General features: G+C 34.1%; 1 protein-coding gene across 2 annotated transcripts in view; it reads left to right on the plus strand.

Annotated features, from left to right (window-relative positions):
• LOC134683313 (uncharacterized) overlaps positions 1 to 5,439 on the plus strand; it is a 41,688-nt gene extending 36,249 nt beyond the window's left edge. For both annotated transcript variants that reach the window (XM_063542520.1, XM_063542521.1), the window contains one exon: positions 1,829 to 5,439. In XM_063542520.1, the coding sequence (XP_063398590.1) occupies positions 1,829 to 2,027 (199 nt within the window). In that variant the 3' untranslated portion in view covers positions 2,028 to 5,439. The remainder of the gene's footprint in view (positions 1 to 1,828) is intronic.
• Positions 5,440 to 18,240: the final 12,801 nt, after the last annotated feature.

Genomic DNA, 18,240 nt, shown 5'->3' on the forward strand with positions numbered 1-18,240 from the left:
TGCTTTGCTTTTTGACCAATTACCATTTGCACCACAAACCATATTTCATTTGTGCCAATAATACTGGTAAATAAAGTTTTATAGTTTAAAACAATAGATTAACTCAAAAGAGATTTTTAATAATTAGTAAGTGCCTTAACTTTAAAAGAGTGATTTGGCTTAGTGAAACACATGCATCCAATATCAATCATCATAACCATGATAAAATAAAGATCTTAAAAAGAGACCTCATAATAATGTCACAGTTCCTTCAAAAATTGACTAATTCATTAAACCTTAAAGAAAGCACTTTACACTGGAGCTGTAAAAGGCCCCGAAATGACAATGTAAAACAATTCAATCGAAAAAAGTAACGGCCTTATTTATATAAAAAAATAGTTGTATTTCTTCAGTAAAAACACAATTTGTGTTATTATTTCTGTTACTGCATGTGTAAACATACTTAAATAATGTACATGGTTTGAGGTAAATTCAACTATACAGATATTTCCATATATATTTCAGAGTTATTGTGTTTGGGTAGAGTAGCAATTGAAATTTCAGTTTTCTTTTTTTTCTTTATATTTTTTGGTTTAGGGGTCTGTGAACCAACAAATTCAAAAAAATTGCCTCAAATATCCTGTTCATTATGATTGAAATCTTAATTATATAAGATAAATGCCTAATTTGGGGTTTCCACTCAGATATGTTTCTAAGATATGTTTCTATAAAATGCAAAAACTGGGCAAGTAGTTACAATTTGTGGCCTGGTCAGATGTAGTTTTTCTTCGTTGAAATTAATTTTATTTTTATTTTATACAAGTGTTTTGAAACCATTCAAAGCTTCTCTTTTTATTTCATTAAAAACAGTGTAAGGTTTTACAAGATTCTTTCCCCATATTTGATCGCAATCAATAGTAGCTGCAGTAATGCAGCTCTTAGGTCCTTATGGCATTTTTTTCACTATTTGCAGTCCGCAAACAATCAAAGAATATAATAAGGACCTAAGAGCTATGGTTCTGCAGCTAAATCAACAGCAAATGATTGATCCACATTATTGTCAAGAATTTAAGTGCCAATCTTCCTAAGAATCAGGCAGTGGTGAAAACAGAATAAAAAAACCCACCCAATTTGAAATCGATTTCAGTTCATAATTTGTAGTTATGCACATAAATAACATTCATTTCCATTTTCTGTTCTGGTAAAAGAATACAATTTGGTTGAAATGCACTAGAAATTATGGAATAAGGGGAGATAATTCTGTAATTTGCTATCATTCTAACCAATTTTCTAACCAAGTTATTTGATATTACCAGACACACGCAAACAAATGACTAATACTTTTTAACTCAGGATGATGGTTAGTATTAAATAGCATGATTAGCTCTGTGGTTTTTTTCTGATCATGTTTTAATTTTTACCTAAATTGCCTGATTCTTACAAAGACTGGCACTTAATAACTAAAGTAATGAACTTCCAACAGTCTTAAATAAGTAAGAGGATATAAAGGTCTCCCTACTTGTTATTGTACTTTAAAAATGATTGGGTTGAGAACTAACAGAATTTGGTCAAACTGATTACATTTTAATATGCATATCTTGAGTCAGAAATCAAATGCACACTCTATTTAAAACTGAGTAATTGTTATCTATGTCAGTGATTGGTTAAAGGTTATTGCTAGTCTCCAAAACTTATTCACCACTTTGTAACCTCCGTATTGGTGACATTTCTCATTGTTAACCTTTAGACTACCCCTTTTATGTGTTATTTTTTTGGTCCAACATACATACAAATTTGCTGGACTGGAATTGCAAAAGAAGAGCATAATATAATCAAGTTTTCTTTTCAGATGTTCGTCACAGCTTAATTCCACCGTATTTCCGGTGTGCAGAGAAGCAAATGCTACAATGATCCCATCTGAAATCCTCCTTGAATATTATGGTATCAAGTGGAATTACTGGCAGTATCTCCTTCCATTGTTAGTTATTATAGTAGTTTTCAGGTCTTTGTGTTATATAATATTAAGATATGTCCACAGACCGGTGTGATACAATTTAAGTATTTTCTGTATGTATACGAATTATCTTTGAGATTAATTGTTTTTTTCTCATTCTTAGAATTATGATACTGTAAATGATTAGGGGTGCCAGTTTTATAGGATTCAACTAATCCAAATACACACAAAGAGCTACAAACCTTTCAATGAAATGTTTTGTTGAAAACCATGAATTAATAAATGCATGAGAAAAGGATTTAGTTTTAGTATAAGATATTTTCATAAGATCTAAAACTATATACAAAATTTGATATTAAGGGCTTGCATCAGGATAGTAGAACCCTAAATTTTTCACATATTTTTGCTGTTTGTCAACAATTTTTGTGTAAGCAAAAATGCCAAAAGTGTTGATAGGACTCAAATGAAAACATGTACAGTTTTTGTACATAATATTTTAATGTGCATATCTTTTTATTGTAAAGCTGTTTTTGTTAATGCTACAAAGTTGACAATCAAAAACATTTTTAAACGTCTCATTCTGAAATAATATTTGGCTATAGGTAGTCAGACTTCTTTCAGTCTGGTGATAATAAGCTTAAAAGATCAATGATGTATTATTGGCTTGCAAGACAATATTTCAACTCATTTGTATCTTTATTCATGTTATAAATTTATTCATTTTATTCATGCCAACTTCAATTTGACCCTTTATTTGGATGTACTAATCATGTTTAATTATTAAAAAGACAATAATAAAGTCAAAATTGAAAAAGTGAAACACTCAGAATATCCCTTCTTTGAAAGAGTTGTATTTGCCAACAAAAAATCTTTCAAATAATGTTAAAACAATGATTTACATAATACAGCTTAGGGGCATTAAGATTGACCCTTGTCCATCTGTACGTATGTCCATACATCCTGAAATTGGTTTCTGTCCTCTATCTTTGGTTTACCTCAACCAAATGTTATCAAACTTGATATACACAATGTTTATTTCTACAAAACACAGATCAAGTTTGAATTTAGGTGGCGTCACTTTAACCATTCTAAAGTCATGCCTCTTTAAAAATCTAAAAATTTTGCAATTTTTAGTTTCCATTTTGTTGCTTAAGTTTGCCCCTAACCAAACATGAAATCTATACAGGACTTATTACCTCAAAACTAAGATAAAGTTCAAATTTGGGTAGCATCACTTTTATTGTTTGAGTTATCTTCCTTTATAATGTTGTATGCAAGCAGGGGCATCATCTGTGTCAATGGGGACACATTCTCCATTATTTAAAAAAAAAATCTATGACATTTGATCAAGTAGACTTAGAAGGTTCATCATTATTCAATTGCACGTGCTTGCCAGTGTATTTATTTATATGTATTATATGTTAACATCAGGTATATGACCTACAGAATTCTTTGCAGATCATAAAAGGGTACGTTGTATTATACTGTCATATTCCTGTTCATTGATTTGACTCAAAATCTCATATTTATTTACACCTTGCTAAAAGAATTCATTGATGGTGTTGTCAAGGATTGGTATATTCTAACTATACAAATCCTTGGTGTTGTTATGTAGTATTTAAGTGGTTTTTTTGTCAGGCCTTTGACTTTTGTCTCATAGGGATAGTGATTTGGCAGTTATGGCCGCAGCGGAGGAGTTGGCGTCAACTTACTTCTTAAAAGCTTCATATTTTAAAAGGTGGAAGACCTGGATGCTTCATACTTGGAAATAGATGCCTTATGTTACGAAGTTTCTGTCAGTCACATGTCCAATGTCCTTGACCTCATTTTCATGGTTCAGTGACTAGTTGAAAAAAAGTTATGAAGTTTTGTAATGTTAAACTGCCTCTTATTATAAGTAATAGGATAACTATATATGTGCATACCCTGCAAGGTCCTCATGCCCATCAGACAGTTTTCACTTGACCTCGACCTCATTTCATGGATCAGCCAACAAGGTTAAGTGTTGGTAGTCAAGTCCATATCTCAGATACTATAAGCAATAGGTCTAGTATATTTGGTGTATGGAATGATTGTAAGGTGAACATGTCTAGCTTGCAGGCGTCATCTGACCTTGACCTCATTTTTATGGTTCAGTGGTCAATTAGTTAAATTTTTGAGTGTTGGTCTTTTTTTCAGTCGCAGTTTTTATTTGACCTTGCTCATTGCTCAGTTTTAAGTTTTTGTGTTTTGGTCTGTTTTTCTTAAACTATAAGCATAAGGTAAACTATATTTGTTGTATGGAAGAACTGTTAGCTGTACATGTCTGCCTGGTATGGTTCATCTGACCTTGACCTCATTTTCATGGTTCATTGGTCAATGTTTAGTTTTCTTGGTTATTGAAACTTTATGCGACAGTTGTAATAAAGCTTTATATTTAGGACTATCAACATAATATCAATGATAGGTAAAGAAGGCAATACACTTTAGCGAGTGCACTCTGGTTTCCTATCTGCCTGAATTTTTGTTAAGATTTAGCTGATTCTTAAGATCTAATGTCAATTATACTCCTCACATGTTGTCTGTTTTCTTGCCATACTCTGTTGTCTGATTTCTTTGTGGCTCATTTGAAACCTAACTTTTAAAACTATAAAAACTATTTGAATTATTTTTAAGTTCAATCACAATTTATGTAAAAAGAATCTCAATTTATTTTTATACTGTAGCTTTTGTTTGCCCGTACAATATTTTCAGTACTAGTTCTATGGTTGATAATATGTTTACTGGCCAAAGAAATACATTACAATACCCTCAATCTAAAACCATCAAACCCTATAAATACTAGTGTTGTTGCCGTCTGGTAGATGAAAGATAACTAATTGTGCAAGAATCCACATCACAAGCAATGACCTAGACCTTGAAAAAATTTGGTTGCAAGGTACACTTAATTTGCGACTGGTCAGCACATATAAACTTGACCACGAAATAGTGATCATGTAAAAGCAGGATATTTAAAGTTTTAAGTTTTAGGTAGTTCCCCATGAGGTAATGGTCACATCCACTGGAAACTTAGTTCACATGTTCATTAAGGTGTTAGCTGTTTAAATTACAAATGTATATGTCATATTCATGATATCATAGTTCACTGAACATGGTATTGTGGTACTGTTACACATATTATTGTTTTATAAGGATTGATATCATATCATTAGATTTAGAGTTTAAAAAGACATCAGAGTTGTAAATCTGATCTTCTAATGCATTTTTTTTTATTCTGTTTCCATATACAACCATTATTTGCTTTGTTTGCACCCAAAGATATATTTAAGACTTTTGAAGCTGTGACTAATTAGTCAGAAATGATTGGGGGATATGTCAACCATTGTGTTATGTACATACTCATGTTATATTTTGATATTTTCTTTTAGCCAATGATGTCTTAATCTTGGTTTTAGCATAATATGTTTTTAATTATAAAGAATTTATATGTTGTTACTGAGATTACAATAAATTTATTACTACATAATGATATATATATATATATATATATAAAATGACTGAATAAATAGTCAACGATAAATCTTACGGGGCGATGGATCATATAAACATGATGCAGTACACTACATAATATAATATATAACAAGTCTAAAAGAATACAACATCACCAAAAACACAATAAAACGAACAATATGTTAGATATTTCGGATAACAGATATCCTTCTTCGGTAATTGCACGATGAAAAATGAATCATGTCAATTCAAATTAAGACTCTATCAAAATCTTGATTTATACAATTTAAGCGAACGCTGGAACAATTTTAAAATTTTCAAACACCGCAAAGACTACAAAAATATGCCAAAAATAAAAAAAGTTATTTACGATGTGAACTGGCACAACTCTAAATTCCCAAAGGTGTTGACAGTTGAGATGTTAAACAACTGCGTGGAAATACAGTCCCAATAAACAGTCCTGACCGATCTAAACTGGTACGATATTTAAAATATGACAACGGTAGGGCAGTTGCATCAGAGACTGTGTATTTAAACATCTAAAAAATATAGTAATTTGATGATAAGAAAATTGAGTAATAAATGTTTACTAAGGTTAAGTAATAGAACGTGGCTGCGTACTTACACATTCTTGCCAACTGTAATCAAAACTTATATAATTCAAAAATTCCTGAAAAGTGTAAGGGTCCAGTACGGAAGCCGTAGTAACTGGCCACAAGTGATGACAGGAAATTAGTGATGGTAGGAAAAATGAGTGACTCTTCTATGTTTTTTCATTAATGCCCTCTGGGGAAACTGTCCTCAGCTTTCTTATCCAAAAACTTTCCCGAGCAAGTCTGTCGGCCTTTGACCAATCCTCGTTGTGATCTATGATAGTGATGGTAAGTTTTTTAAGATCAGCTTGGGCGTGCCCATGTGATCTTAAATGACGACTTACGGGGAGGTCGGGCTTGCATGTGTAGTCGCTACGATGACCATTCATGCGTTTGTTGAATGGCTGTTCTGTCTCGCCAACATACTGCATGCCACATCGACACTGAAGAATGTATACAACATTCTGGGTTTTGCAAGTTACATTACAAAATATTGTGTACACAGACCCAGTGGAGTGGCAAGTAAATGTTTGAGTATTCACTATTTGTTGGCAAGTCAGACATCGTTTGTTACCACACGACTTGCACCATCCTGTAGTTGAACAGCTTTTATTAGAGGAGACGGCAGCTTTTACAAATAAGTCTTTTAGACTTGCTGGTCTCCAAAATCTTTCCCGATCCTCCTGTCTTAGCTTTTCGGAGACCAGCAAGTCTAAAAGACTTATTTGTAAAAGCTGCCGTCTCCTCTAATAAAAGCTGTTCAACTACAGGATGGTGCAAGTCGTGTGGTAACAAACGATGTCTGACTTGCCAACAAATAGTGAATACTCAAACATTTACTTGCCACTCCACTGGGTCTGTGTACACAATATTTTGTAATGTAACTTGCAAAACCCAGAATGTTGTATACATTCTTCAGTGTCGATGTGGCATGCAGTATGTTGGCGAGACAGAACAGCCATTCAACAAACGCATGAATGGTCATCGTAGCGACTACACATGCAAGCCCGACCTCCCCGTAAGTCGTCATTTAAGATCACATGGGCACGCCCAAGCTGATCTTAAAAAACTTACCATCACTATCATAGATCACAACGAGGATTGGTCAAAGGCCGACAGACTTGCTCGGGAAAGTTTTTGGATAAGAAAGCTGAGGACAGTTTCCCCAGAGGGCATTAATGAAAAAACATAGAAGAGTCACTCATTTTTCCTACCATCACTAATTTCCTGTCATCACTTGTGGCCAGTTACTACGGCTTCCGTACTGGACCCTTACACTTTTCAGGAATTTTTGAATTATATAAGTTTTGATTACAGTTGGCAAGAATGTGTAAGTACGCAGCCACGTTCTATTACTTAACCTTAGTAAACATTTATTACTCAATTTTCTTATCATCAAATTACTATATTTTTTAGATGTTTAAATACACAGTCTCTGATGCAACTGCCCTACCGTTGTCATATTTTAAATATCGTACCAGTTTAGATCGGTCAGGACTGTTTATTGGGACTGTATTTCCACGCAGTTGTTTAACATCTCAACTGTCAACACCTTTGGGAATTTAGAGTTGTGCCAGTTCACATCGTAAATAACTTTTTTTTATTTTTGGCATATTTTTGTAGTCTTTGCGGTGTGTTTGAAAATTTTAAAATTGTTCCAGCGTTCGCTTAAATTGTATAAATCAAGATTTTGATAGAGTCTTAATTTGAATTGACATGATTCATTTTTCATCGTGCAATTACCGAAGAAGGATATCTGTTATCCGAAATATCTAACATATTGTTCGTTTTATTGTGTTTTTGGTGATGTTGTATTCTTTTAGACTTGTTATATATATATATATATATATATATACAACTCGTCTAAACATCAACCCAACAATGTTAGATCTGTAAATTTGCTTTCGCAAATTTTTGTATATATATATATTTACATAAGTACGTCTGAGTCAGTGACAACCCTACAACAGATGTATCCATCGGATCGCCATCAATGATGGTGATACATGGCGGTGTACATAATGTATATACAACTCGTCTAAACATCAACCCAACAATGTTAGATCTGTAAATTTGCTTTCGCAAATTTTTGGTTCTTCCCTCGCCGGGATTCGAACCCATGCTACTGTGATATCGTGACACCAAATCGCCTGCACTGCAGCCGTCCCGCTAGACCACACGACCACCTGAGCCCAGGTGGTCGTGTGGTCTAGCGGGACGGCTGCAGTGCAGGCGATTTGGTGTCACGATATCACAGTAGCATGGGTTCGAATCCCGGCGAGGGAAGAACCAAAAATTTGCGAAAGCAAATTTACAGATCTAACATTGTTGGGTTGATGTTTAGACGAGTTGTATATATATATATATATATATAATGATACTCTAAATGGACAATAACACTTCAAATGGTGGTCTGCAATTTTATTTGCCAAGGCCTACATGTTTCACCTGCAATCAGGCTTCATCTGATCATGACAATTTTCATACAGAAATTAATTACTGAATTGCTCAAAGTGGTACATTGAATTTGACATTGTCATAGTGAGAGAATCAATGAAAAGTGAAAGTAGCAATACAGAGTTATAAATATCGAAAAATATAGTTTGTTTACAATGTAGTTGTGTTTATTATTCTTTTTTATGATTTATAACATTGTTCTAATGGCTTGGTATCTAATTGGACGGATTTTCCATGGTCCCTACCACTTCACAAAGCTTCTGTTCCAAGTTGGCCATTTTTAGCTCACCTGGCCCACAGGGCCAAGTGAGCATTTCCCATCACTTGGCGTCCTGCATCCGTCGTCCGTTGTGGTTAACTTTTACAAAAATCTTCTCCTCTGAAACTGCTGGGTCAAATTTAACCAAACATGGCCAAAATCATCATCAGGGTTCAACCCCCACTTTTATTCCCCTTTAAAAGTGTCCTGTACCAAGTCAGGAAGATGGTCATTGTTATAATATTATAATATTGTTCGTTTCTGTGTGTGTTGCATTTTAACGTTGAGTCGTTTGTGTTTTCTCTTATTTTTGAGATATTGAGATAAGACGTGGCACAGTACTTGTCTATCCCAAATTCACGTATTTGGTTTTGATGTTATATTTGTTATTCTCGTCTGTTTTGTCTGTTGGTTGTTCCGTTTCGGTGTTGTGTCATTGTTCTCCTCTTATATTTAATGCATTTCCCTCGGTTTTAGTTTGTTACCCCGATTTTGTTTTTTGTCCATGGATTTTTCCAAAATTAAGTTAATAGGGGGTCAGTGAATTAAGGCTATATGAATTAAGTTGTTTATCCTTCATTGAACTTTTGATGTTGTCTCTTATAGGTTCCTGAATTGTGTAATTAATTTACCGAACAGTTGTCTTTAAAATAATTTTGTTAAAAATGTGGTTTAAATGAAAAAAATATTTAACAAAAAAGAAACGATATTGACGAAAAATTTTAGTCTTGCATTGTAACAAACAAATCACTTCCGTAAAATCTATTTACAATATTATTTGATTCTGTAGCGCCCCTCCCCCCACCCCTCTTCATTTTTCCAACACCAATACAATTGAATTAACTATATGAAGACTGTAAACCACATCGTGTTGCTGCATGGGTTGTTTGTTTCATTAATTTTTGTTGGGCTAGCTAAAAAGGTTACAGTCCGAAGGAAAACATATTACCCTTACTAGACAATCCGATCCAATTAGTCTTTATTCTTACCCCTTAATGCCAATTGATTAACGGAAATCAGCAAATACTAATTGTTATTCTTAGGTTTTACCAGGCCAGTGTCAGAACCCACGATAATAGGCGTTTTAATTCATTTATTTATTATATATATGTAATTGTACAATGAATTAATAAAGGCACTGGCTACGGTTACATGGAAATGTAACAATAATAAAAATATTATTGTTACATAGGAGACTAAATGCCGGAATGCAAAGTCGGGTAAGGAACCGATTAATTACGAATGTAACAATAATTACTGAGGCTACGGTTACATGGCGTTATTGTTACATGAAAAACAGCAATCATTAAACTTAAATCTTGTATAGTTACAACTTTTGTTGCCTTAATCTTGCATATGTACGAAATAATACTTGAAATAATGATAAATAATAAATATCATCGTTAACAAATGGTGTTTAAATTGTTTTTTCTAACGTATAAATAGTTTTGGTGTTTTAAAGATACTCTTCCTCTTTTTGTACTTATGTCTGTTGATGGAAACGGCGAGAGCGAGGTTATAGCATTCTGGATAGTTTCTGACGAATCTCGAGAAACTATAAAAGAAATAACGCAACTCTTCAAAAAGTACAAAGAAAACTGGTCCAAAATTCGATGTGTAATGAGTGACAAAGACATGATCGAGAGAGACGTCATTATGGAAGAAATACCAAATGTACCCTTACTAATATGTCTTTTCCATGTACTAAGAACTTTCAAGAGAGAAGTGACTTCTGAGAAGCTTGGAATTTCAAAAGACGAACGTATTTTGGCTCTTGAATTGCTTCAAAAGATGGCATATGCTAGGACCGAAGACAGCTACTCAGAATTTTATCGTGAACTTAAAGACACTAATCTCGAGTCAGTTATTAGGTACTTTGACAAGAAGTTTGTATAGCTGAATGAAATTTGTGTCTTGATATTGTTTCAGTTTTGTTTCAAACGAATCCTCAGTATTAAGTTTTTCACCCACAACAAAATTGGTCACAAGAATCTCTTCATCCATTGTGCATTGTATAATGACAGTAATACGAGTAGGTGTGCAGTTAAATACTTAAAGTGAACACTTTTCTCAGCCCGAGTTCTCAACAACAAACCATTGGTCTATATTTTCGCCTTTGGCACTACTTATCTAAAGTAGTTAGATATAGGAAGATGTGGTGTGAGTGCCAATGAGACAACTCTCCATCCAAATAACAATTTAAAAAGTAGTAGCTTTAAAACACCAAAACCATTTATACGTTAGAAAAAACAATTTAAACACCATTTGTTAACGATGATATTTATTATTTATCGTTATTACAAGTATTATTTCGTACATATGCAAGATTAAGGCAACAAAAGTTGTAACTATACAAGATTTAAGTTTAATGATTGCTGTTTTTCATGTAACAATAACGCCATGTAACCGTAGCCTCAGTAATTATTGTTACATTCGTAATTAATCAGTTCCTTATCCGCCTTTGCATTCCGGCATTTAGTCTCCTATGTAACAATAATATTTTTATTATTGTTACATTTCCATGTAACCGTAGCCAGTGCCTTGAAGGTATTAGTTGGATCCAAACCCATTTATAATGTGGAACAGGGTTTTACGGCATGCACAAAACAAATGATTAGCAAGTAGCTATTTTTTGTCTTATTGGTAGGACTGAATAAACATTCCACATTCTATGAAACACAATAATCGTATACAGACTATTAGTTTATACTCTCATGACAAAAAAGTACCGCATCAATATTAAACACCTACGAAAACATGTTTAACTTTTATTTTTGTCCATCTGATGAGTTAAGCCTTTTTCAACTGATTTTTATAGTCCGGCGTTCTTATGATGTACTGTTATACCACTGTCCCAGGTTAGGGGAGGGTTGCAAACCCGCTAACATGTTTAGCCCAGTGGCGGATCCAGAGGGGGTTTCCGGGGGTTGGAACCCCTTTTTTCGGATCAATGCATTTGAGTAGGGAGATATAGTTGGAACCCCCCCTTTTATCCTGGGTTGGGAACCCCCTTTTTTTAAAATGACTTGATCCGCCCCTGTTAACCCCGCCACATTATTCATGTATGTGCCTGTCCCAAGTCATGAGCCTGTAATTCAGTGGTTGCGGCGTTTGTTTATTTGTTACATATTTGTTTTTTCGTTCATTTTTTTACATAAATACGGACGTTAGTTTTCTCGTTTGAATTGTTTTACATTGTCTTATCGGGGTCTTTTATAGCTGATTATGCGGTATGGCTTTGCTCATTGTTGAAGGCCGTACGGTGACCTATAGTTGTTAATGTCTTTGTCATTTTGTCTTTTGTGGATAGTCGTCTCATTTCCAGGTGTCCTATGCGCTCCCTTGGGCGGTGTTGGGTGGAAATTGTTCTGGTGGTGGGCTAATATTGTGAAGGAAACATTACCATTAATCCTTAGGTAGTGTACATGGAATCGCTGTACCCTTGCAGTCAATCAAGGGGTGCGTCTAAATTGGAGGAATCTCGAGTACATACATACATTATAAAAAAGAAGATGAGGTATGATTGCCAATGAGACAACTATCCACAAAAGACCAAACTGAAATGACACAAACATTAACAACTATAGGTCACCGTACGGTCTTCAACAATGAGCAAAGCCCATACCGCGTAGTCAGATATAAAAGGCCCCGATAAGAAATGTAAAACAAATTCAAAAATCATACCCTTGACATCTTTTTTTTTTATATTAACTCCAAACGCCCCAGCCTATTTTACAATAATATAGCTGAATAATGATCCCCAGTTATCATAACACTGTATAAGCTCTATATACATTTAAAGTCTAAATGTACGAACAATTTGATTTGAGGAGACAGTCTCAGATATTGGAGAGAAATCAATTGATTCCGATTTTTGCTTTATACAAAAATTCTGGTCGTATCTGGATTGAAAACAATAATTTTGTCCACATTTTTGCTTTCAGAAACAGAAAATTTCCAACAAGATTCAATATTAAGCATGCAATGAACATGATGAATAAAAACGGACATATTTTATTTTGTGGCAAGAATTTGCACGTCTCGAACTGATATATTGAATACTTTTTCAAGCCGCCAGACAGCAACCTGTCTGGTGGATGTGGCCTTTATGTCTCAATTTGTCGGCCGTCAATCATGATATTAACTTCGATGTCATTTCAGACTCATTATTAGCCTTTGCCGGGTTGATTTGAAACCCCTCACTTCCCTTGATTTTGTTGGGTGAAATATACCAACCAAACATTTGGATAAAAATTGCTTGTTTGTCTTTTTTAACTCGTGAATGTCGTATTCTATATTCAATCATATAGCCCGGCTATATCTTGTTTACAACACGAAATTTGTGAGGTGATGATAAACATATTACTTATATATTACCGGTGAGAATTCTCCATGTCTATTTTTTACTGATAAGTCCCATGCACATCAAATTTATTAGAACATAGCTTTAGATCCATTCTACTAGTATCATTTAATGATAGACAATAATATAAGATAAGCCGATAAGATAAGATAAGATAAGATAAGATAAGATAAGATAAGATAAGATAAAGCTGGGAACAGTATGTTCCTGGATAAAGATATCTTATTTCCTAATCATAGGGCTCATAACAAGCATGTAATCACATAAAGTAAAAATAAAAAGCCTTTCTCTCCCACTTGCAAACACTCATACATACAACTATCGTTCTGATTAAAGATGATTGATTTAACAGTACAACCGTGGTGTAGTGGTAAGTGCATCGGACTACTAACACAAAGGTTCCTGGTTCGATTCCCGTTTGGGATGAAAATTTCAGGAACACAATTTTCGGCTCTCCCTTGACACCATTTGCGAGTATGGTCTTGAGGAAACGATGATAGTCCGTCGGAAGGGGACGATAAATGGCTGACCCGTGTTAACAGAGCGCCATATCTCTTGCACGTTAAAGACACCCTTGTAGATTTCGGAAAAGAGTAAGCTAATGCCGCTACAAGGCAGCACTCGCATCCGCAAAGTGGAAAGGGATTAATATACTAGTAAGTTGCAAAACTTGTTTCCCAATCCACTGTAAATAAATATCATTTAAACTAAATTAACAGTACAACATGTAAATGGAAAAAAAATACAGATACAAAGTTTTTTTTTTTATGAGGAGAGTCAGTTGCCTACATTGTATATATGGGACGAAGGATAACTCTTAATAACCAGAAAAGAACAATTCAAGTATAATGTGACAATGAACTGGTGAAGACTATTAATAAGTTTTATAAGTTTCAGTTAAGCAAATATTTAGTTTCTCAATCTGTAAAATGAGGATAGCAATTCACATCCAGAAAGGTTTTTCTTTCCTTATTATAAAGGGTACATTTAAATAAAAAATGTTCTTCGTCTTCAACCGAGTTCATTGAACATCTCTGATCTTAACAGTGTAATATTTTTTCCATGTTCATCAATTTTTCGTTCGTAACGGCCTCTCTCAATGCGGAGACAATGATTACTTATTCTTAATCTAGTTAGTATGACTCTCTTATCTCTGTTCTTGATATTGAAGTAATCTTCAAAAGTGAAATTATGTTTAAATTAAAGTAGTTGCTCAATTTACTGTGGTCACATTTTTTTATTAAGTCTGTTTGATGACTCCAATATGTTAAAAAATCAGTTTCGAAACGTTTTCTAAGTAAAATTTTGAATTTATTCTTACTGAGTTTTTTACAAAGTGTATAATTTAAACCAAGTTTTTCACTAAAAAACGTGCCCATGTATCCGCGGACACAAAATGCATTCTAACTATTTATGTGGGGCATGCTATATATGCCTTAAAACTTTTCTATCCACCTGGAAAAAAGTATTGCAACACCAAATTAAAATTGAAATTAAAAAAATACTTTTTATTTTTTGGTTACATAATTTGTTGAAATAGAACTAGTTAAACAATTTTTAAATATCACCTGAGTTTAAACAATAAATATCGACTCTATCCGTTCTTATTTGCACATGCAGCTACTGTACTCGTAAACACTAAAACAGATGTTTTAATCCTCATTGTTTTCAACACTTAAAATAATCAAGTTTATAAATTTATGTTATTGACACCTTGTAATTGGTCATCCACAACTCACAACTGCAGTAAGATGGCAGATATCCAGCATGAGGGAAGCAGGTATGTCGCTGTGATAATTGCACGTATTTTTGGTCATCTCAATTCCACTATAAGTCGTTTTGAGAATAAAAAGCAGGCAAGAAACGATGTTAAAGACCTTCCGAGGTCAAGAAGACCCCCTATAACATCTGCTAGGGAAAATTAAGCATAATGAAGGTTGGTCTGAAGGAAACCCATTGCAAACAATACAATCCTAAAAAGAAAATAATGAACATACAGAAGCCTTTAAACAAGAACTGTTCTAGATCGTCTCATCGCTACTGGTTATCGTGCGATAATACCATTTCGGGGACCTTTGCCTACAAACAGACACACAGATGCCCGTATCCAATATAGTGCAGAGCTCGCCAAAGTTGGAAATTAACGTCGTGGAGGAAGATCCATTGTTCCAATGGAATTCGGTTTATCTTCCTTGGCCCTATCGTAGCCCAAATTTGAACCATATCGAGCATATATGGGACACTATGGGGCGTAAAGTGCACGAAAGGACACCCCAGTTCAAACAGGGTCATGAAATAAACAATACCTTTCGTCAAGAATGGTTGCTGCTAGCTTAGCAACAAATGAGTCGACTTATGGCAGGAATCAGAAGACGTTAAGATGCCGTTATCCGTTTGAATGGAAGCTGCGCACACAAAGTACTAATTCTTTGGCGTATAACGACCAACCATGATATGAACAATCATCTAAAGATTAATTTTGAAATGTCTGACATGGTAAAGTTCGACAACAGTAAAACTTGTAAAATGCATTTTTTTGTACAAAAAACACTTCATTTTGATATAAAAATTTTGGTTCGATAAAACCTTTTTTTCATACATTTTTTTTCCGTTTTAAAGCCAATGCTATCATTAACTACGTTTCAATATTATTTAAAAAATATTTTATCATATTCCAAAATAAGAGACTGATTTTTCAAGTTTTAAAAAATCAAGGTGTTGCAACATTTTTTTCCATGTGTATAGATGCACAGGTTTGTCTGTACTTAGCGTTTATTTTGGGGTGAAAATATCTTAGACATTCCCACACAGATCATAATTATGTGAAAATCATGAATCAATTTATTTGAAATTCAATCATAATGGTACTGTATATAATACCGTGGTTGTATGGGTCGCATGCTGGACATGAAAAAGCTTACCTCTGATAATTTTCAATAACTAGAAGAAAAGATGAATTTTAAAGCAGAATTATTTAAAGATGTAACCAATTTAAGGGAAAGCTTAAAGCTCTGCGGGACTTTCTATATCTTATTATAGAAAGTCCCTGCCGTAAGTAATAACAATGTAGGTTTGTAAGTTACAGTACAGTACATCCCATATTTTAGTTGTGAAAAACACATATTGATAGTCAGAACTTTACATTTTTTATGCATTAAAAACTAAACAATGTCTCAGTCATTTCCAGTACTACAGATTTTGGTACAGAAATAGTAGTTATGCAAAAGTAGCGAAAGACACCAAATGCCCAAGTTGGATACCACCTTACATACATTTGAAAAAATAACAACTGGAGCCAGATGCCCAAGTCCCATACCTTATTACATACATGTGACAAAATAACAACTGGTCCCAGATTTCCAAGTCCCATACCATATTACATACATGTGACAAAATAACATCTGACACCAGATGACCAAGTCAGATACCATATTACATACAAGTGACAAAATAACAACTGAACCCAGATGACCAAGTCAGATACCCCCTTACATATTACATACAAGTATATGTGACAAAATAACAATTGAACCCAGATGCCCAAGTCCCATATCATATTACAAACATGTGACAAAAAAATTAACCTAGATGCCCAAGTCAGATACCACCTTACATACATACGACAAAATAACAACTGAACCATGATGCCCAAGTCAGATACCGTATTACATACATACGACAAAATAACAACTGAACCATGATGTCCAAGTCAGATACCACCTTACATACATACGACAAAATAACAACTGAACCATGATGTCCAAGTCAGATACCACCTTACATACATACGACAAAATAACAACTGAACCATGATGCCCAAGTCAGATACCATATTACATACATGTACATTTATAAATGCTAGCAGAAGAAACGTACCACACACCACACGGGTGCTGATCATAAATGAACTACACATTTACAACCATGCCAATAAACAGACCAACTACAGCAGACGATTATATATATATATATATATATATATATATATATATATACGAGTCTAAATTGAAAACTACGTTCAAACCTATGACTGCGTTGGATAAAAACCGCAATTTTTATACGTGTGCATGTCAAACAAATTTCGTTGTAGAAGGGTCTAAAAACAGCACAAACAACATTTTCCAAAAGACCAAAAGAGTGAAAAAGTATATTTAAACAAAACGCATTTGACTAACAGGTCGAACAACTGATGTTCTTAAACCCTGCTGACTGCCATTGGCGATTGCCAAATAAAATTGATCACAGGTTGTAACAATATGGATCTTATTATAAATTTAATACGTCACAGAAAAAAAAAATTTGTTAACTTGTGGACAGGATGTTGTGCCACAAACATTCGGTGTCAATATTTCTTTAGTACACCATATCCGGATTTCGACAATAAATGTCTCTTCAGTGATGTTAGGGATCGAAACGGTATTTGGAAGGCCATATAAAAAGCACCCTCATTTTTAGAGAAAGTACCCTCATTTTTAGATTAACTCTTGAATTTTAAGAGTCAATATATAGGATGAACGGATCATATAAACCGGAGGGAAAATATGATACATGCCCAAACAAAAAATATAAACGAGTCTAAATTGAAAACTACGTTCAAACCTATGACTGCGTTGGATAAAAACCGCAATTTTTATAATATATATATATATATATATATAAGTACGTCTGAGTCAGTGACAACCCTACAACAGATGTATCCATCGGATCGCCATCAATGATGGTGATACATGGCTGTGTACATAATGTATATACAACTCGTCTAAACATCAACCCAACAATGTTAGATCTGTAAATTTGCTTTCGCAAATTTTTGGTTCTTCCCTCGCCGGGATTCGAACCCATGCTACTGTGATATCGTGACACCAAATCGCCTGCACTGCAGCCGTCCCGCTAGACCACAAGCCCAGGTGGTCGTGTGGTCTAGCGGGACGGCTGCAGTGCAGGCGATTTGGTGTCACGATATCACAGTAGCATGGGTTCGAATCCCGGCGAGGGAAGAACCAAAAATTTGCGAAAGCAAATTTACAGATCTAACATTGTTGGGTTGATGTTTAGACGAGTTGTATATATATATATATATATATATATATATATATATATATAATCGAAATATAGATTGTTGGTGTCCGTTTATATGTAAAATTGG

Source organism: Mytilus trossulus, chromosome 9 (assembly GCF_036588685.1).
Source record: "Mytilus trossulus isolate FHL-02 chromosome 9, PNRI_Mtr1.1.1.hap1, whole genome shotgun sequence".
In the NCBI taxonomy this organism is placed as follows: domain Eukaryota; kingdom Metazoa; phylum Mollusca; class Bivalvia; order Mytilida; family Mytilidae; genus Mytilus; species Mytilus trossulus.